Source organism: Perissodus microlepis, chromosome 14 (assembly GCF_051167445.1).
Source record: "Perissodus microlepis isolate ML-2025 ecotype Zambia chromosome 14, ASM5116744v1, whole genome shotgun sequence".
Classification (NCBI taxonomy): domain Eukaryota; kingdom Metazoa; phylum Chordata; class Actinopteri; order Cichliformes; family Cichlidae; genus Perissodus; species Perissodus microlepis.
The window spans coordinates 20,282,248-20,305,451 of NC_140474.1; the positions used below are offsets into that span (position 1 = coordinate 20,282,248).

Genomic DNA, 23,204 nt, shown 5'->3' on the forward strand with positions numbered 1-23,204 from the left:
CCGTCTGAATGCACTGGAACAAGCTTAACTCTGAGGCCCTTTGGATTGTCTGGCTACTCGCTTTGTCACGGAAACCAAGCCCAGTTAGTGTGTGGACAAACCTCACTTTGGCTGCTTGAATCCATAATCCTATTCTGTTGGTCACTGCCCAAAGCTTTTGACTAAGGTGCAGGTCAAAACACAATCAGACTGATAAAGATTTATGCATCTCCCCTGAATTGTCTTCTGCCATCATTCAGTGAAGCGTCTGAATTTATGCAGCGGCTTCATCTACCCATCAGATCATGGGTATGACCCTTTTCTAAAAGAGAGCTGGTGCTTAACTCTGACACAATCTAAAATTCAACAGTGAAATGCTCCAATGCACGCAGGAAATCACAGTCTGTTAAGCAAAAGGATAATGTTATGTGTGAACAAAAATACCATCATAACGTCACTGGACACTTTCAGACTTCAGTCCAGCTTTGATTTCCTATCACTGTCTAGCTCAAACTGTGAAAGTTGGTATAAAGACCAAATGTCTCATCACAGACCCTGGCATCCTATAATTGCTTTTGGCAGCCAGTGGGATCTAAAACAAAGCAAAACAAACATATCATCTCATTATAGTTTCCAAAAAATGTCTAAACTGGTATTCTGCATACTGTAATTGTTATTAGCTATAAAAGGAAAATGGCCATACTGTGCTCATAAATACCTGTTCTGAAGGAAAGAAAATGATGACAATACGATTGTCAGGTGTGTATTTTGTGTATTTTTAAAACTTTAGAAATGAGCAATGCATTTCTAGTGACATGGTAGAACTAGTACTGATATAATAAAATCAGAGGAGCTCATGAATGGAGAAAAGATTCTAACGAGACAAAATCTGTGAACAAAAGAGTAATCAGGGGTTATTGTGTGTCATTTCACTCTAAAGAACTGAATCAGCACATGTTGAATTTCTGCCCTACTGAGTAATAAAAATCTAATTTACAAAAAGATATTTTACCGCATCCCAAATCTCAGAAATTTGTACTCGATTGATATTCTTCACGGGACAAATTAGGAGATTTTTAGGCTATTGGACAACACAACTCAGTATTTCTCTGATGGAAAACTCTGTTTCACACGTCAAGATTGTGCTGTTTCAATAAATCTGGACTTGGAAGAGGTTCAAGATTTATCTTTGTTATGATAAAATGTGTAATCATTTGGTCACTTTTCAAGGTGTGTTTTGAAAGTGTAAAATCCACTGTCACCAGAATTTAAAAAAGGAGACAGGGACAGCTGTGGAGTGAAAGGTCTACTAGGTTCAACTTGGCAAACATGACACTTGGTGTTACAATGAAGCAAGTTCATGACTATATGTTCTGTATTTACCCCGTACCCTACTTCGGCATCTGTGTAAGAGTTAAAATTGGTGCTGATTGCAATGAGTAGAACATTTAAGATTGAAGACCATGCTTAAAGTTTAAAGCTGACATCTGAAATGGAAGGCTTGATTAAGAAGATTTCCTTTGAGTCAGAGGAACCAGAACAGATGGGTTATTTTGTTAGAGCAGAAAAGAACCAGTGCAACATACTGAGAAGAAAAGGTAAATAAAAAGACAGAAAATGTGAGTCAAAGAGATTAAAAAGTCTGACGAGTGCTGTTTACTGCTCTACATCTCTAACCTAGTGAGTCAGTGAGTTATTTTGCCTTTAATAGACATCATGTACAATGTAAGGTAACCATATTTTCTTCTATGCATCCACTAACAGCTTATTTATAACATAGAAAAGCGAAATATGAAATTTCCTAGTATCTCTGGCTCCCAAAATGAATTCATATAATCTGTAACTTGATGTTCATAAAGTCATTAAAAAGACATGAAAGAAGGATTTCATTAACAAACAGTGTTGGGGAGTAACGGAATACATGTACCGCCGTTACGTATTTAAAATACAAAATATGAGTAACTGTATTCCGTTACAGTTACCGTTTAAAAAGGTGGTATTCAGAATACAGTTACTTTGTTGAAATAAATGGATTACACTGCGGTACTTTCCTGTTTCATTTTGTCGCGGGTCAGGACTGTTTGGGTTTTGTTTGACAGCTACGTTCTGTTGTTCCAGGCGGCAGCGTTACGGTTGCCATGGTTACAGGGCGACGCTCTCTCTCTCTCTGCGACTGTGTGTTTCCTGGGTGAGAGAGCGCCTTTTCGTTGTTGTTGTTGTTGTGCTAAGCTAACAGGCAGAATGCTACAAGCATAGCTCTAAAGAATGTAGCATCATGGGCAGTGTAGTCCGTGTTGCAGGGAGAATGGACTGCCATACACGTTATGGGTCTGTGAGCGCGAGGAGGGAGAAAAAGGGGAGTGGAAAGGTACGAGTTGTCATCGAGCAAAAACGGGAGCTGGAAGCATGTAAATATAATAATAACCACTGTAGCCAAGAAGAGAGCCTGACGAGCCCAGCTGTAAGTAAGCTATTAAGACTCGACTGTACACTGTGTTCGTGTTTTCCTCCGAAAACAATAAGTTCCGTTGCAGCAGTCTTTCAACGCCTCTCTCTGTCTCTCGCAAGAAAAGTTGACCCACACAACAAAGTAAAGCTATTTTTCGGCTACGAGCCGACAGGGACCCCGCCGTATTAGTCAGAGGTCCCTTTACTACAGTTCGGAGTCGCGGACCTTCAGTAATAGTAATAAATCACACAGCAATAGTACATTCACGTTGTTGTAAAAAGCATGATAATATATTAAGTATTCCAAAGTATTCAGAATACGTTACTGTCATTGTGTAACGTAACGGAATACGTTACAGAATACATTTTGGGGCATGTATTCTGTAATGGAATACATTTTAAAAGTAACCTTCCCAACACTGTTAACAAATTAATGTTAGTTTCCATCAGCCCTGAATTAATCAATAAAACTCCTCTTCTAAAGCCATGAATAAAATAAATTGATTTAAAATGAGCATATGCCATGGAAAACAAATAGGAAAGTCTCTTCCACTGTAATTATCTGCTTTCTCCATGATAATCCATCTCTGAGAAAAGGTGTTATGAAGAATATTTTAAGCAGGAAAATGGAAGCAAAGGATTATGTGGGTAAAGAGGTGAGTAGCTCGAGATTTATGAAGCGACACATCTAGCTCCACAGATCTACTAAGCTAGGTAAATTAACATGAAACCACAAGAAGGGAACCAACAGGAGTATAAAATTCTCACCGTGATGTAGTAACAATGTGCAAATTTATAAAGACAGAGACAGACAGTTTATTTCAGCAATGACCAATACCCAATTATGGGATCACAAGGAGATTTAATTTGGGTGTGAGTAAATTGCTAACAACACAGATGCAGCTTGATACTTGTAACCTCAAAAACACAATACACTGTAATTATAGGTTTTTACATGTGTTTCTCAGGGAACAGGATGGCAATTCAGACTAAGGACTGTTTAACATAAATGAATGTGAAACAGAAACCCTTTTGAAGATCAACAAACCTGAAGTGTAAGGACAATATTGGGAGTGCATCATCAAGATTTTCACCCTCGTTTAATGAATTCACACCTGTAATTGGGAATCTCACTCACAACTACTGTATACCGCTACTAATGTCTAAAAGACTAACGTCTTACATATTGCGCTACAGAAGTCAGTTTACTTTTCTGGTTGTTCTCATCCACAGACAGTTAAGTAATGTAGCACCCATTTGAAAAGCAAACACTTTTGTGCTGCAGATTACAGCAGAGATGTGAGAAGTAAGAAGGTCAAGTTTAGCGTGCAGTGTTACATGAAAGCAGTATGTCCTAATTGTTTCCTGACTATAGAAAACAGTATAGTGTGGCTCCAACATGTACTGAAAGTAAAAAGAAACAGGAACCGATACCTATTCTGGTCTCAGAGTCAGTGCAATTAGCTATCTAACATACATTTAAAAACTCAACAGACTTATAGAAGAAATGTATAAATTAGTTTTGATACAGGACTTTCTCCCCTGAACAAACTATCTACAAAGCGCATGCAACAACAGTTTCTTAGTCTCTTGCAAAAGTATACAGGCTCACCTTCTCAGGATGACTACTATTTAAACTGTTAAAACTTTGTATAGCTAAATATTCAGGATTTATCAGTTTAGATTCCACAGCTCATTTATGCATTGCAATTACTGCTAAATTAAGCAATAATGTTGAGCTGTGTGACTTTCTTTAACACAAAACTGAGTTATTTGTTGTTGTTGTTGTTTTTGTCTCAGGTCACCATGTCATGAAAATAATACAGACTTTCTTTACCTCATAGTTTTCCTCTCAAAGTATTTTATTTTCTAAGGAAAGTTGTTGCAGCTGACAAATAAAAATCAACTTGTCACACATATAAGGGCTAAAGGGGAGCTCTGAAGACATACAGAAGACAATTATATATCTAACTGTAACTGCGACAATGAGAAGATTTTTTTTCCCCAAGTTAATGAGCTCTCAAACGCAGCAATGGAAGACACGCTCAGGCGTGAGTATGGGCTGAGGTTGAACACCAAGAAGACCGAGTACTTAGAAGCCGGCCCCCAAACCGACGGCACCATCAGCGTCGATGGAGAAGACCTGCCGAAGGTATCTTACTTCAAGTACTTCGGATTGATGTTCAGCCATGACGGCGACATCCTGCCAGACATATGAGCCAGGATTAATGCGGTCTGGATTAAGTGGCGCCAAGTCACTGGTGTCCTGTGCGACCGACAAATGCCCGACCGCCTCAATTCGAAGATCTACAAGAGCGTAGTGCGCCCTGTGGCCCAGATCAGAGTGGTGGCCAGCCACCGCAAAGCACGAACACACCCTTCACACAATGGAAATGGAAATGCAGATGCTGCGATGGTGCCTGGGCCTGACACAATGGGACCACGTCACGAACATCGACATCCAAAAGCGGCAGGGCATTGCACCAATCACAGAGAAAATGCAAGGAGCGCGACTGCGATGGTATGGGCATGTAGTCAGAAGTGACAAAAACTCAGTGGCAAGAACAGCACTGCGACTCAGTCCCCAAGGCCGGCGACCAAGGTGCAGACCAAAAAGGCGATGGATGCACTGAATTAAAGACGACGTGAAGAAGATCGGCGCCAACCTGAACAATGCCCTTGACCGTGCCGAATGGAAGCGGCTTTGCAGAAAAGTGACCCACAGAGCGGGAATAACGCTAAGAGGAAGAACAATGAGCTCTCAAAAATATGCTTTCAAAAGATATTAGAATTTAGCTTTGAGAAACTAAACTGTGATAAATAGGCATAGCAAAACTGCATGAACAAAAAAAAAAAAACTGATTCAGTATGACAGCTATTTATTTTCGATCTGACATTTTTTTTTCAATATCTGATGGTTTAACCACCACTTACATCATCTATAAAGGTGAAAATGTTGCAAGGCAGTTAAACACATCTAATCTGCCTCAATATATGGGTGTAAGCGAAGCATGAGGAAATGAATCGAAGTTAAACAGACAGAGAAGCAAAGAAATTAAATTTGATGGAAGAAATAAATCAGGAGAGGATTGAGCGAGATGGAAAGACATGAAAAGAGAAAGAGAGAGAAGTTTGAGGACCATTTGGGGGGAAAATTATGTGCATGGTGTAGCGATAGAGAAAAAGAGGGAGAGAAAAGAAAGAGCACGGCTATTTCAAAATGAATGCTGCTGTGAAAAACGAACAGATCGAGCCAGTCAGTAGGACTTTAAAAATACTGACTCAGTTCCCTTGGGGATGCTGCAGGGGGACATCTCACCTCTTAAGATAGGGCAACTAGACAGGGCCCTCAGTTTGCCAGGTCCCAAAGGAGAGGTCCACTCAAAATCATTATGTGGCACTTATTTTCATAATTAAAGCTTGTAACATCAAATTCTGCCCCCTGGGTCTTGTGAATACCTAATGGCTATGGTACTCTGCAAAAAAACCAAAAAAACATGACAAGCTCTGAAAGTAATTTGACGTATTTTTTGAAAGTCCATTTTTTTTCATAATGATTGGTTTCAATAAATGATACTATTTTTGGCAGGCACGTTTGTTAGTTGTAAGAAATCCGCTTCTTTTGCTGTGAAGCTTGATGAGGTTCTGCCGAATCCATCAGTTAATATAACATCCATGTTTAGCTCAGTGACACAGTTAGTGTGATTTTTTTTTCTTTTTGCAGTGCGTCTAGCAGATGGACAGAGTTTGTGTACTTCAGGGACTTTGCTGTCAAACCTTTGCCCTCTTCTATTCTGGACTGTCTGCGCTGGTTGAATAATTGGCACATTAAATTATTTAAAAAAGCAGTCAGGGCACATTATCATAAATATTCACTTGACGTTTTGCTTAGATCAACAGTTGCAAGCCAAAGCTCTGGATGTGACTCCGTGACACTGCGTGTGTCTGTGTGCGCGCATGCTTGTGTGGATATCCATTGTGGGTGCCCCAGGGCTGATTGATTGACAGTATTTACAAACAAAGCTTCTTCCTGCCAGTCAACCTAAGTAAATGCAGACAGCATGAAAATGTCAGGCTTATGACAGACCCAGATGTGTGTACACAGAACTGCACTGTACATGTAAATGTCAGCCACACTCAGAGTGGGCACACTCACTCGTGAACATGCACACAAAGGACTGAGCAGTGCAGCGCCCCTCGTCACCTTGCTGTTGTAACAAGAGCCTCTAACAAACCTGTCACTGTTCCCGCCTGAGACAAGACAATAATGACATGCTAACAAAGTAGAGCTGCTGAGAATAGGTCTATTACCATGTATTAATGCTATTTGAGGCTACAGACACTGAGGCCTATAGCTCTGCTGTAAGTCTTCTAGCAAATATTGTGCCATTCTCCGCTGAAAACCACGACTGCAGTCTGTTATATAACGTAGTAATTGACTCTAAGACTGTGACATCTCATGAACACTTTGGATGCTTTAAAGTACCATAAGGTTCTGATCTTAAATGTTTTGACTGGTGTTTTGTACAGATAAGGTTGTTACTTGGTAGTTGAGTCTTGCTGACATTGAATACCGAATATATGTAGTTATTGAGATTTGGTCAATCTCGTGAGTTTATGGAAGTGTAGAACTCTTGTGACCTTTTTAGCGTCCCTTCTTTATATCGAGTCCAAGAAGAAATTATTTTGTGTAACAACCTGAAATACATATACGTGCATTCTCACATTTATGGCTGCACTGCACTGTGCGTCTGTCCCTAGATCTTCAAAGTGTGCTTTGGAATACAAGTCATTAGATGGGAATTGCACAGTTAAGTTGTGCTTTGCAGTACACAAGCAAGGAATAACCTGCGGAAATGACAGCAATCTACAATAATTACTAGTCTTTGAATGCAATTGCATTGAAAGGCGTTAGAGATGAAAAGGCATGAAAACAACATAGATGAAAGAAGGGGAAACTTGTCAATATAAAGTCTCTGTAAAAATGCAGCGATACATGAGAGAATAGGACTGATGGTTTTCAAAACACACTATCAGAAGATTGAAGGGTCCAAACAATTTCCTCTGAACCCGATTGCACCTCAAAAAAATATATGCAGAGATGGCAGCATTATCGTAGTTATTCAGTATTCAGGATGATACATGTGCTGTGACAGATTGCTCTGTGTCAGAGCCCAGGGGAAGGATGTCTTGCTCCCCACTGATCACAGGTCACTGTGAAATCTCCCTCGGCTCTCGGTAAAGATTATAAGTAGTCTGTTGAGAGTGAAGTGCATTTTATATTAATAGGAATTATTTTAAACCAGAAATCAAAGACACTGTGTGAAAAGTAGGATTTTTGTCAGTAAGAAGCCCTGTAACTTGCTACAGAAATTCAGGTTAAAGGCTGTTCACAGGAATTTAGAGGCACCATAGAGAACTTCCAGGATCTGGGGAAGCCTGAGAAGTCTGGTGGTTCAAGCTTGTGTCTAAGCTTAAAAGAGCGATAAAGTGATAAAGAAATGTAGAAATGACTTTTAAGCATATGCAATCACTTAAACTTGTTAATATGATTATTCTGCTGCTTTGTTTATTTTTTAATCTATATGATTTGTGTAAGTGTTTCCATGTAAAGTTGTGGTGTGAGGAAAAAGCACATTACATGCTGTTTCCTCAAAGTAGTAAAACCTGATTTTCCACAAAGATTATTTTCAAAAACACATACACATAGATAATTTTTAGAAACAAAGTCACTGTCCCCAAGAATTGGGATCTCTGGAATTTTCAGATGACATAAAATTTACAGTGAACTAGTTATAGCCAGCATGGCAATCATCCCACTGTATGTACCCAAAGTTAGCAACACTTACTGTTGAGATTCTGACCACTTGTGGTATTTTAGACCTCTTTAAAAAGTGAACTGCCAAGCAGCTGCCTGAGGCAACTGTTGTTGTGATTTGGGACTATTTAGACAAAACTGAATTGAATTGAAATAGTCTCACAGAAGATATAGCACCCAAAAGGTCAACTTTGATATAAATATTGATCTTTATAAAATATATAGTTCTAATTTTCATAAGCAACATAAGCAAAAAACTCTAGCACCCTTACAGGAACAAATATGCTTGTAATCAGACTGCTGTGCTGCACCTACATGAACCAAAATAGCAGGTGTGCTTGGAGACACCCACATAGTTGGTGCACCCAAGACCTACAGTACTGCTTTGCAAGGACGAGGATTGAATAGGGGCCCCCGTCTCACTGCTCTCTCTATATAAACAATAGCTCATTGCATAGCTTCCATGTGTCATTTTAGTGACGTTAAAGAAATGAAAACTGTCATTTTCTGCATTTCCAAATAACTCCTTAATCTGACTAGTCTCTTGCTTGAGCTTTATGTGTACGCATAATATCCGGTAATCTAATTGATTCTTTTTGTGTACTTGAATGGATCTAGTATAGCTATGTGTAGGCGCAGATTCATGTGTATGTGTGTTTCCATGTTAACCTGGGGGTGTGAGCATCAAACCGAAGAGTGACAAAACATGACTGACTGTTAATCTGTTTGTGTGATGCGTGAGTGAGAGAGAGAGCAGCAGTCATACAGACCATTAGTGTAGATCAGTAGTAGTGTGTGCTTGTGTGAATGTGAATCATGGAAGAAGTTAACTCTGTGTGTGTGTGTGTGTGTGTGTGTGTGTGTGTGTGTGTGTGTGTGTGTGTGCGTGCGTGCGTGCGTGCGTGCGTGCATGTGTGTCTGACTGTGGTTGAACCCATTAACTGAATAAACCATCCAGTATGATTGCAGTGTCAAATGGGTATGCTGAAGCATTTCTGCTTGGCCCAGCAGTCCTTGTCCTTTTTAAAGTCATGACACACTTACACAGGATCAAAAACTCAGCGGCACAATTAATTATTGATTGGTTGGAAATGCTGCATCAATCCTCATGCATCTGTATAATAGCGGATGTACAAAACACAAACAGATGCTGGCCAATGTGCAAATTAAATGCCATGTGTTAATTTACTCTGATATAATTGAAGTTTATGCTACCATTTGTGTATCTGGCAAAACTGCAGTGGTAAATAAGAAAATTATCCTCCAAGCTGAAGGAATATGTTCACCCTCCTGTGTCAGCAAACATTCCTTGAGCGAGACTCCTTGCCAAAGGCATTAAATCCTACGTTTCTCCAATACTGTTTCGTAAGTGATCCTATTTGAACTCATTCATGGTGAAATGGTAAATGGTAAATGGCCTGTATTTGTATAGCGCTTTCACTAGTCCCTAAGGACCCCAAAGCGCTTTACACGTTCAGTCATCCACCCATTCACACACACATTCACACTGGTGATGGCAAGCTACATTGTAGCCACAGCCACCCTGGGGCGCACTGACAGAGGCGAGACTGCGCCACCGGGCCCTCTGACCTCGAACCGGCAACCTTCCGATTACAAGGCGAACTCCCAACTCTTGAGCCACGATCGCCCAATAAATAATAAGTCAGAAAGCATCTCTATAAGAACAGGCCAATTTCAAAAATGCAACACACAAAACGGAGATGAATAGTCCTCTACTTAACAAATCCTGCTTGTTAAAGTTTAACATAGCAGATGGTGGTGGTATTTTTTGTTTGAATAACATCTCTCCCTAGAATTCGCCTCACCTCAACCTACCCACTCGCTTTACGATTCACATGCAGCTGCCTTTTAGCAAAGCCTCAGGGCAGTTGACGTTTCCTGGATTAATTCCTATTAGGAAAAAAGCACTTATAGGCAGGGGGACACACCGGGGGATTCCCCTAGTGTTTCGGAATAGATTTTCCCTTCTAGACGATGATTATCGGCAAAGAGAATTTGAATGGAATGAAAAGGTTCACAGATCCATTCATACGCAGTGTGGCTGCATAAGACTGATCTTTACAACATGATATTAATGACCTTACATGTACTCTGGCCCAGTGGTCTGTATGGTTTCAAGACTTAACTCAATAGTGCAGACTGCAAGCCAGCTTTTGAACCTAATCAAAACTATTTGTTTTCTGTTAAATTAAAGATCATTTATCATCAGTTACTCCTTGTACTCTGTCTGCCCTTCATCCACTTTAGCTAGACTTCACAGACTATGGCTTAACCCAAATCCTATTCATTTAATATGTATTACTATTTGTGCCAATTGATAAGAAAAAATGTCTCTGTCTATTGTAATGTAAAGTCATACAAATAGTTTCCTTTCAATGAGCTTGTGTCCCACAGAAGGATGCATCTGTCATATTTTTCAGCCTAATCATTATGAAACAGAATAAAACAAATCAAATCAATATGACAAAGAACTCACTGAAACAAAACCAAATGACAGCAAATCACAACAAAGCCAAAAATATCAAGGATTGGCTAAGAACACAGCACATTACACACTGGAGTGTCTTTATTACTTCTCTCCATTGTTTCACAGTATAGTGGCGCAGTTATCCCCTATACTCTGTCAGAGAGATTCACACTTTCCACTGCACCTTCATTTTGAAGGAACATCACCGCTAGTATTTTCTAACTTCAGCATTCACTGCGCATTGTTATCTACTTTATATTATGAACAGTAGTTCACAGCTATAATTGGAAGCAATACAGTGACAAATATTAAAAATTTGCTCCCTCTGTCTCCATGACAGTTTAATTCTGATCAGTCACGACTTTTACATAATGTGTTTTGAGTCACACTGTTTAGCTCCTGAGGGCATTTTTACACACCTCAGTTTGCATCATGTGAAACACGCTGCATCTTTTCACAGCAGCTAGACTCTGGTGTAAGTTTAACCAACAAGATACTTGTTAAAACTGAAAGGAATGTGTCATACTGCAGATTTTGGATTGGAAGCCCACATGTGCCTCGTGGATTTCACTAAAGGACATTGCCAGCCCCACTCTCCTACAGATTTTCTAAAATTTCTCCCCTGGTAATCTATGATTTAGTTTCTCAAACTGCAAAGATGAGAAAAGGTACAAAAAGCTATCATTTTGTCTAAACAGCATGAGGGGAACTCCCAGTTTGCAGTAGTTTCAAGTTTATTAAAGTGGACAGAGGTGCTGTTTACTTATACAGGGAGTGCAGAATTATTAGGCAAGTTGTATTTTTGAGGAATAATTTTATTATTGAACAACAACCATGTTCTCAATGAACCCAAAAAACTCATTAATATCAAAGCTGAATGTTTTTGGAAGTAGTTTTTAGTTTGTTTTTAGTTTTAGCTATTTTAGGGGGATATCTGTGTGTGCAGGTGACTATTACTGTGCATAATTATTAGGCAACTTAACAAAAAACAAATATATACCCATTTCAATTATTTATTTTTACCAGTGAAACCAATATAACATCTCCACATTCACAAATATACATTTCTGACATTCAAAAACAAAACAAAAACAAATCAGCGACCAATATAGCCACCTTTCTTTGCATGGATTCTGTCAGTGTTTTGATCTGTTCACCATCAACATTGCGTGCAGCAGCAACCACAGCCTCCCAGACACTGTTCAGAGAGGTGTACTGTTTTCCCTCCTTGTAAATCTCACATTTGATGATGGACCACAGGTTCTCAATGGGGTTCAGATCAGGTGAACAAGGTGGCCATGTCATTAGTTTTTCTTCTTTTATACCCTTTCTTGCCAGCCACGCTGTGGAGTACTTGGACGCGTGTGATGGAGCATTGTCCTGCATGAAAATCATGTTTTTCTTGAAGGATGCAGACTTCTTCCTGTACCACTGCTTGAAGAAGGTGTCTTCCAGAAACTGGCAGTAGGACTGGGAGTTGAGCTTGACTCCATCCTCAACCCGAAAAGGCCCCACAAGCTCATCTTTGATGATACCAGCCCAAACCAGTACTCCACCTCCACCTTGCTGGCGTCTGAGTCGGACTGGAGCTCTCTGCCCTTTACCAATCCAGCCACGGGCCCATCCATCTGGCCCATCAAGACTCACTCTCATTTCATCAGTCCATAAAACCTTAGAAAAATCAGTCTTGAGATATTTCTTGGCCCAGTCTTGACGTTTCAGCTTGTGTGTCTTGTTCAGTGGTGGTCGTCTTTCAGCCTTTCTTACCTTGGCCATGTCTCTGAGTATTGCACACCTTGTGCTTTTGGGCACTCCAGTGATGTTGCAGCTCTGAAATATGGCCAAACTGGTGGCAAGTGGCATCTTGGCAGCTGCACGCTTGACTTTTCTCAGTTCATGGGCAGTTATTTTGCGCCTTGGTTTTTCCACACGCTTCTTGCGACCCTGTTGACTATTTTGAATGAAACGCTTGATTGTTCGATGATCACGCTTCAGAAGCTTTGCAATTTTGAGACTGCTGCATCCCTCTGCAAGATATCTCACTATTTTTGACTTTTCTGAGCCTGTCAAGTCCTTCTTTTGACCCATTTTGCCAAAGGAAAGGACGTTGCCTAATAATTATGCACACCTGATATACGGTGTTGATGTCATTAGACCACACCCCTTCTCATTACAGAGATGCACATCACCTAATATGCTTAATTGGTAGTAGGCTTTCGAGCCTATAAAGCTTGGGGTAAGACAACATGCATGAAGAGGATGTTGTGGACAAAATACTCATTTGCCTAATAATTCTGCACTCCCTGTAGATACATACAGTTTATATACAATTTAAAATAGGATCTTTGCTAGAGACCAATTATAGATACCGCAGTGCTTGTGTTGTGTGCAAACACTGACTTTGAAACAGCTCTGTACCATTTATATCAGCAGTGACAGTGCATATACTTGCTGCAGCATTGTCCTGAATGATAGGTGTTGTCACTGAGACAAAACCTCTCAGTGCTAGTATAGGATGAGAAGAAGTTAAAACCACCAGAAAGTCTTTTCAAACTGTTGCAACATGTCTCTGTATAATCTATGACTCTCTAAAGCTTCTGTACTGATACATCATTAAGTTAGCAATAAAACCAGACACGGGCTTACCCTCATGTCTTCAAGCTCACAGTATTGACCATGGCAACTGTGTGAGGTTACAAAACAACGAACAAACAGCCGAAATCCTTGTCCTGACTCCTAGTCCCATAGGACCTTAGCCCTGTTGTGCTCAACCACCTTGGTGTCTCATATTTTGTCTTGTAGTCCATATGCAGCACAGATGTTCCTGTACACTATCCCCACCACTTATGGTTAAGGTTATGCCTTTTAGCGTACATGGTCCAACCTTCCTGCTACTATGTGTTGGATAGTCTCCGCGCATCTTTAGACAGTCTGCAACAACAGTCCTATTAACTGTGGTAGACTTCTGGATCTATGGATCTGATACTTAAGGCCTGTTCTTATGCTGCCATGATCATAATCTCTGTGATTTCTCCTAAGCCAGCCTTTTCTAGATACTGGTAGGATTTCTTGACATTAGTTGCCTTTTCCATCACTCAGTGGTACACACCATCAAGAGGCTAGGTCATCCATGATAGCTCCTTTTGCAGTTCCGCGTCACTGTCTGTCTTCAGCTGAGGCATTCTTGTTGCACCTCACCTTGAGGAACCATCTTCCTAATGTATTCACAGGTGCTCTGGGTTTCATCCTGAACTGTGGCTTAGACACTCACTAATCCTCGTGCTTCCTCTTTCCATTGCTCATAGAGTGTCAGGGTGCTAGACTTCAGATGGAGGCCTCCATGCCTTGTACTGAGTTTTTATGTCCTGACATTAGTAGCATCTATTTCCTCTTGTGGGCAGCTTATCATTCCAGCTGGGTATCTGATAATGCATATGGCATATGTACTGCTGTCTTAGATACTATTCCTACCATTAAACTGTCTTCTCAGTATTTGTCTTACCTTCTGGAGGTATTTGGCTATGGCTGACTTTCATGCATCTTAATCATGGTTCCCATTTGCTGTGGGATAGCCAGGTACTTCAAATTGACCAATATAACTGCCACTCTGCCTTCTGGTATCTCTACCTCTTTAGTCCAGATCACCTTTTCTCTCTTTGCGACCATTCAGCCACACTTATCCAATCCGAATAATATCTGGATGTCCTTTCTATAGATCCTGTTGAGATGGTGAGACGATATGCCATTCACTCCTGGCATACAGCTTGATGTCATCCATGTACAGAACGTGGTTGATGGTGACTCTTTTCCTAGATGTGTGTCCTAGATCCACTGTTATTAATGAGCTGGCTTAGTGGGTTTTGGGATGTGAAGAACAGCAGTGGGGACAGTGCGTCACTGTGGCACCTCTGCACTTAATGGTGACTTACTTGGTACAACAGACTTCAAGTTGGCCTCTGGTGTCATCTTCCGCAGTCACGTTGAGTTCTTGATGAATGTTGTTGTCACAGTGTTGGCCTTGTCCAGTGCCAAGAACTCCCGTATCCATGTGTGGATGACTCATAGGCTTTCTTATAGTCAGTGCAGGCATTGCTCATGTTGGTCTGCCAGATCTTAGAATCCTGGTATATTGCTATCAACCAAGAACTGATGCACTGGCAACATGTTGTTATTTTAATGCCCTTCTGAGTTGTGCTCATGTATCGACTCATGTGCCTACTCAGCTTGTTTGCTATGATGCCTGAGAGAAGCTTATATGCTGTGGAGAGGGAGGTAATCATCCAGTAGTTTAATGGTGTCGTGCCCTTGTGGGAATCCTTCATAACCAGGATAGTTCTGCCTTGTGTTAGCCCCTTTGGACAAGTACCTGTTTTTAGCAACCCCCTTGCGTGATCTCAAATCATACTATTATTTGTTGAAGATTCCAGATTTGATTCTTAGGATCTCAGTTCAGGGCTCCTTTCACAGCAGTTCACAACCACACGAGAAGTCACCCACACACACAAATATAGAACGACACACAGAGTGTTATCTGTCAAGTTGTACTTCCTGGTTGGGGTTGATGCCATTGATGAGTTTGGCATTGAGACTGGACCAGCCAATGCCATGCTCCTACAAAAACTGAAGAGAAAGACTGAAGAACAGGACAGAGTCTCCCACCCCATGCATGTAAATGTTGCTGAACTGCAGAGCTCCTTCAGTGACAGACTGCTGCATCCTAGATGCACGAAGGAGCGTTTCCGCAGGTCCTTCCTCCCTGCAGCTGTCAGACTGTACAATCAGAACTGCTCCCAACAAACATAGATGTTTACATCAATGCTGTAACTGCAATAAGTTAATTAACCGATTCGCACTACAACCTGGTTTGCCTGTTATCTGTAGTTATTTTTATTTAATTTAATAACTGTACAATACTCTGTATATAGTAACCATTGTCCTTAATGTAAATATGTAAGAAAAATTGTGTATGTTTCTGTTCTGTGTCCTGTGTACTCTCTGTTTGTATATGTGTCTTTTTGGCTGCTGTTACAACCAAATTTCCCCCTGTGGGACAATTAAAGGATTATTCTATTCTATTCTATTCTATTCTAAGAAGTGCACAACGAGAAGAATCAGGAGTGTTTAATCAGAGAATGATGAATTCTACAGCTGTGAGGGATGACTCTTTGTGTTAGTCAAGTCATAGACTTATAAATTCCCACTCTCTGGGGAAATTAGGCCACTGAGGTCACTGTTGTGCCATAGGCAGCACAGAAATATCTAATGATAGTGCATGTGTCATCAGTGCAGCTTTTATAACATAACACAGAAAAATACAAGGAAGAAAAACAGGAAGATCCATAAATCATTTTCAGAAAGGACTTTTTTGCTGCATGGCTCTTCCTTGCTGGTTTAATTGGTACAGTGTAGTAGTAAATGGACACAGGTTTGGATAAACCAGGTTTCTGTTGGTCCGATGAGAGCGCTGTGCAATGTCACTGAAATCACCAAAGCAAGATATTGCGGCACTCTGTCTAATAGCTTACACTAGTAAACAATTAGCCAATATATAACTGTTCATTTCTTGTAATTTATTAAGTTAATTACCCTAACTACCACCTAATGACTCTGCTGAAGTTCACAATTGTAGTACTTTATCCACTCAAACCAAAATGTCATGTCTGAACTATAAACTGGCTGACAGTGTTGTTGTTGTCGTCAAAGTAATTAAAAATGCAAGTTATTCAATGAGATGACCTTTAGCTTATAGAAATATCTTTCTGCAAGACAAGGTTGTTTAACTCTGTATGCTTATTTCAGTGAAAAGCCACAAAGTAAGAGCCTCAAAAAAAGTAAGTTTCAGACTCAATGAAATAAAAATAGAAATGCTCTTTTTTTTAAGTTGTTTTCAGTATCCCACTTGTGGCAATTTCTGTCAAACATTTCATTTGCAGGGACCACATCCTCAGTTAGATTGACGGTGTTTCATGAAAGAGAGTGGCTCCTGGGCTGGGCAGATTCCCATGTACTAACGAGAGGCTTGAGAACTGAGACAAGGGGTGGAGCACAAAAATGCAAAATAAACAGCCTATAGAGCAGGAAGGCATATGTACTCATGGAAGGTGTGGTCCCACCCTTGAAATTCAGATAAATTATCTCCAATTTGTTTATCTGGTGATACGTTTTTGCTGGTCATACTATTGCCTGAAAATCCAAGGAAATTAATTTGCTATCAGTAAATATGCTTGTGTCACACTAATTGCATGTCCACTTAACCATATATATACCAACCATGAAGCCTGAGGACAAACTTGTGAGTAAGATGAATAATTGTAATAGAGAAGAATCAGTTAAACATGCTCTACATGTAGGGAAAAAATATGTGAAGGTGAACTCACATCTTCTTTTCCTTTGTGTTCTTCTTTCTTGTCATGGCAGAATGATTCCATCCAGCAGCAACGACTTCCTGGTGCGGGACCTCGCTGCTGGACGTAGCTATGATCTTTGTGTCCTGGCCGTGTTTGATGACGTCATCACATCGCTGACTGCAACTCGTCCTTTGGGCTGTCTGTCATTTACCACAGACACAGAGTTCAGCCAGTGCCAAGCATTGCACAGCCACTTCTTGGGTGGTACTATGATCATCATCATTGGAGGGATTATTGTTGCTTCTGTGCTTGTTTTTATTATCATCTTAATGATACGATACAAGGTTTACAGCCACCAAGGCGCAGGCCATGGGAAAGCAGCCATCACTGCGACTGCGCCAAGACCGCAGAGCAATGGACAAGGAGGCAGTCAGGTCCAAGTCCTTCCTCGCTCTGCCTCAAAGATGACTGACAGTCATGACGACCAAGTCCTCGGACCGTCCAGGGCAATGTCGCCTAGCAACACTCTGCGAGACACTGTCACGTTGGTCGAGGAGGAGAGCAGTGGACAGAGCCTAATGACAAGGACTGACTCGTCAGCAAACGAGGAGTTGCTCTCACCCACGAAGTCCCGCTTCTCCTCCAGGGTCGCCATTGAGATGAAAATTCGACCGCCATCTGTTGCCAAAGAGCCCACCTCTCCCAAAGAACTGGCAGGTATTAGAGAGCTAGTGGAAAAGACACAGACATAGCAAATTCAAGCAACTGAGCAGAGTTTAGAGAAAGTAAAAGTTGACAGAGTAGGAGTGGGGAAAACGTGGAAAGGAGGGACACAAAGAAATTCGGTCAAACAGGAAAAGCTGGTGGATGAGAAATAGACAATGTGAAATTCAGGGCGTAAAACTGAGCAAGATAATAATGAAGAGAAGAGCATTGTGTGAATGAGAAAATGAGTACGAGAGATTCCATTCTAGTGCACTAGAATGAAAGTAAGAGAGAGACAGAGGGTGAGACAATTCATCAACTTTCAGTCTGTAGGGCTGCAGCAGCAACTCAAGTTGTTTTTAAATCTCTTCTGTATGATTGCATATTCCTTTTTTCCAAAAAATGAATGGAAAAAAAGTCTTGAATTAACCTTCCTATAGTGAACTGAAAACCTTCCCATGCTCATTTATTTTTGTTTTCAGCTCTTTCCAAATGCCAGACTTCTTCTGTTGAACGCTCAGAAGGGGTACATGCTGACTCAAAGTTTTTAAATTTGTGAAGAAGATGAAGAATGATGCTGCAACCTTGTTGCCAAAATTTGAGGTTTTTTAGTTTCTGGAAAGCTTGGCTAGACAACAGATAATAACCAAATAAATCTTTATGTTTTTGTGTTAGAGGAGAGAGGGATTTGATAATGCATGTGGGAGTACCTGTCACACATTATTCCAGTTAACACCTCTCACATTAGAGCGCTGCAAACTATTAGTCTTTAAGCACTCCAAGAAAGCCTGCTTGCCTTTAGAAATGACACATCCCAAGTGCTAAAGAGTGAATAAGCTACTTCAGTACAAAAGAAAGGCTGTACGCACTGGCTTACATTCAATATCAAGCTGGAAAAAGCCCAAGTCACTTATAAAGTTAAATGTGACTTCAATAGCACTGAATGCTAGATCTGTTGGGGGGGGGATATAAAAGTTTTGTGTTTTCCTCTTTGTAATAAACATTTATTACAGTGTTAAAGACCATACAGAGAACCAGATTACTTTAAATACTGTATTGCAGAGAGAGAGAGGAGAAAGGGGGAGACCGTGCAACAGACCATTTTATGTGAATCCAAGAAATGTGTTTTACAGCAGATTCATGAAAAGTCTACTTGAAGAATCTCCAGGATTATCAGAGTCTGGCACACATGTGTTATATAGAAGTAATACACTATACATAATGCAGAAAGTAATCAATGCAGACACAGCTATTATTAATGAATGCAAAATTATATAAGACAACAACTTGTACTTGTCAACCTTTTCATCTGGTGTAATAGGCATGCAAGCTCATGTGAGCAGCAAAAACACTCAGCAAAAGCTACAGCTAGGTTTATTTATACAGTACTTCATGATGATGTATAATTGAAAGTTTAAAACACACAATCAAAAAGAAGGAATATAAAACAAATAAATGTAAATAAATAAGGCTGGATTACCTTGGACAGTGGGGGGAAGGTGAATGATTAAATATTTAAATGTGCTTGTTTGATCCATAGAAATAAGAAAAAGACATTTTGAAGATATGCATGATCCACATGACAGGTTGAAATTAAGCTTAGTCACGACCAATTTGCTGAACTGAAATTGGTTAAATCCTCAGAACCATTAGTACTACTTGAGCTTTAGGCTTCCATTCACTGTTTCTTTATCTCTGGGCTCTTTGGTCTAATCAACGATCGGCCTCTTGTGTCAGCCTGAAAATACTGTTTTTAGTTTTTACAGCAGTGGCCTTTGGCATGCCATCAAAAAATAGCTTTATTAGACAGTCTGAAAGAAATAGAACGATAGAGAGATAATTTGTCATTGTAATCATTTAATGAAGAGAGCAAATTATCCAAGTAGTGCAAAATACATGATTGCAATAATGCACAAATCTGCTCGATTATAATTCTACTGTAGTTTTCTTAGCATGCAAGATACTGGTGGAAAATTGCTTTTACGTAACAGTCTTTGCCAGCTATTAGATAAAACCTTCTTTGTGTAATCAAGAGCACTTCCTTGTTCCAAACTTCTGAAACGACTTGCACATGTTCTCAGAGATTGCTTGAAACCGTCAATGGATCCCTTATAATATAAATCCAGAAAATCATGTGGATTTTTGGGGGGAAGTAAAATTTCCCTGTACTAAGCCTACTCCAGTGCATTTCCCCTTTAACACTAATCCATTCAGGAAATGGGGGTTTCATTGGAATGAATAAATGAAGACATCATTTCACATGAGGGGCTTAAAGAGCTGAGTGGAAATACTTTATCAGCGGTTGATATGTCATTCAATTGGCCTCTGTGAATGAGCTGAAATGAGGTGCCATTGAGCCTCATGTTGATAGCAGGGAGGAAACGAGAGATCTGTGCAGAGTATAGGAGCTTAGCCAGCAAAGTGAGGGAGCGCTTTCACCTTCATCAACTTTGTCAGTTTGGTTGTCTCTCTTATATTAATACAACAATGTTAGATGTTGCTTTTATCAGAATTCATTGTGTCCAACATTAACAAAAAATGTACCATGGGTATTAATTGGTTTTTGACATCGGACATTATAGTGCAAAAATTCTCGAGCCACCCACTTGTATTGCCAGGAAAATGGCAAATAGGAAATAACATACATTGAAATACTGTATATGAGGTAAAAAAAAAAAAAAAGTTTGCACAATTCTAACAAACATCAAACTCAATATGTGATATGACCACCTTTATTCTTTAACACAGCCTGAACAGTCTTTTTTATTTCTTTAAGGAATAGATCTCCAGGATTCTTGAATTTCTTGAATTTTCAGTTCAGTTGCCGTGTAATTAACTGGGACCATTTCTGAACACGCTTCAGTGAACAGTAGGTCTCAGGTCCTGTGTCAGGTCTTTGCTAGATTTCTTCCTATTTCTTAAGGACATGACTTTCTAACACACTTTTTTTTTATTTAGGCCTGCCACGTTTTTTGTCTGTTACTTGTTCCATTTTCTTAATTTGTTTAAAGGATACACTGCACAATGTGCTGATAGCACTTTGGAAATAACCTTGTTTGTGCAAAAAATATAATTTTATGCCGGCCTCTGACATATTTTGTGGATTTAACTAAAATCCACAAACCCATAATTATGAGTTCCTCTGAAAATGGTCAGGTAAAAGGATTGGATTGAAAGTTAGAGAAAAAGCATTCAATGTTCAAAGACCTTCAGAAAACCTGGAGAACTACTGGTTAACTTCACTTTAAAACTTTACAAGAAAGTCTGGATCTTTAGAAGCCAAGTATGAAGAAATGAGGCTTTGCACAGCTGTGCACCGTACTGTACTCAAACACATTGTTTTAAGCTGTTTTAATTTTTTTAATACTAATAAAGCTTTGACGACAACTTTACACATACAGTTCAGCAAGTGTGCCAGGAGGTTGATGGCCACATTGCAGTTGCAAAGTAGATGAGTTAGGCGCTCATTAAAACTGGTTAGAATTTTGGGAATTGTAAAAGAAAAAAAAACCCTTGAATTTTATTTTGTTGCACCACTGAGGTAACACCATATGCATAAACTCAAATATTCCCCCTATAGGCCTAATTAACCTTATCTCAACCTTATCTAACTGAAGTATGCCAGTCAGGGAAGCCTCCAAACAACATCCCAGACTAAAAGACATGCAAACAAACCAATTACTATTGTTTTTATTTTGACATTTTACCCAGGAGGAAAAAGTTACAGTTGGCCTTTTATGTTCTTTGTTTACTTCCTTTGATTCCAGGATCGTTGGCACTTTGAGGGAAACCTACAGTGAGGGATAATACCCATGTGTTTGTACAAAGGCTGTTGGAGTTTCTCAGGGTGTAACTGTGTCTGTGATGTGTTTCACTGGTTGCTGCATTGCAGAGAAAGGCAACATTGATCTGATCAGAGAGCCACAGTGAGTCAGAGAGCCTGAAGAACAGAGCAACTGACAGATACACAGGAAAACCCCATTAAATGCCCGCAGTTGTGAAAAAAATAAACATGTTTCTTCATGGTAGTTTAATTCTTTAAGACTATTTGCTCTTATATATTCATAGGAATTGAATGCAGTATTTTATTTATTTATTAAACGGTTGAGAAGTCCCACGATTATGGCACAAAGACAAAATGTTCAGTGTTGGACTAAAAAAGACACACTTTTAAACATAACAAAGCTACTACTCTCTGTGACAACTGTTAATAAAGCTAACTGAATGGGCTTTTCTGGTTGGGAGGCATTAAATGGAAAGATGTACTTACGAGATAAACATGGTTTTTGAACATTAAAACAATAAACAATATTCTCATAGAAATGTTCAGTATATAAATATGTGACATGACTCCATAAATTAATAAAATGTAGGCACTTTCAACTTAAAAAATGTAAAACTATCACAGAATTTGAAAATGAATCAATGAAGAAATGCACATCAGAGATCATTTTAGCAGTCAAGTTGTCACCTTGCTTTTTAGCTCTATGATACAAGGATGCAGCATGTGGGTTCAGGATTAGAAGCAGCTCTTTAACCTGAATACTAAGTGGGGAATTTTCTATCTGGATTAGTAGTAATTATATGCTTGACACAAACATATTATGATTATGTCAAGCAACGTATTATTAGTTCAATAACAGGCAAACAAACACTGAATGTGTGTGTGTGTTAGAGCACAAACACACAAAGACGCACACATTGTTGGGGAAAAAAAACAGATAAACCATTTCTTTTATGAGGTTAAGACTGAACATTTAGGTTAATTTAAGGACAAGACATCAGGTAACAAATGCAGTGTGCAGTGTCCTTACAAGAGATGGAAAAAATTTGTGTATGTAAGCTCAGGGTCAGTCACCAAATCCCTGCAGGTTTGTGCCTGCATTTGTGTGTGGTTATGTACAAGGTTTATCTGCCTTGAGCCAGTACATATGTTCCCACAAGGTTAGTCAGGATAGAAAAATACTTAAGCACAGCGCAAGGATGTGCGAGTCTGTGTGAAGTGCAAGTGTGTGTTCTCCCCGTGGCCCATCCATGACCCTGTAGCCTGTCTGTCCTCTGTGTATTTTAATCTATCATCACTCCTTTCACTGTCATCCCATATGCCCGGCCTCATTCTTCACTGCCGTCTGTCTCTCTGAATACATCTCTTGGAATCGGCCAGGCCTCTTCCCCTCCCGCTGTTCACAAGTGCTCCCACATGCTTTTCTCTCATCTTCTTTACCCGTTTTCCGACTGCCCTGACATTGTTGCTTGTTCTCTCTCTCTCTCCACTGAATAGATTTTTTTTATTATTTCTTTTGCTGTTTAGCTGTATCTATATCAGTGTTTTTCCTCTGCTTCCTCTTTCTCTCTGTGTCCTTTCACTCATTCGCTGTTTTTGGCTCCGTTTCATTCTCCATTTCTCTCCCCCTCTCTC

At 39.9% G+C, this 23,204-nt stretch overlaps 1 protein-coding gene across 2 annotated transcripts in view; it reads left to right on the forward strand.

Moving 5' to 3' along the window:
• Positions 1–23,204, forward strand: part of LOC146373862 (leucine-rich repeat and fibronectin type III domain-containing protein 1-like protein) — a 177,051-nt gene that overhangs the window by 138,291 nt on the left and 15,556 nt on the right. For both annotated transcript variants that reach the window (XM_084952011.1, XM_084952012.1), the window contains exon 9: positions 17,151–17,797. In XM_084952011.1, coding sequence (XP_084808137.1) covers positions 17,151–17,797 — 647 coding nt within the window. The remainder of the gene's footprint in view (positions 1–17,150; positions 17,798–23,204) is intronic.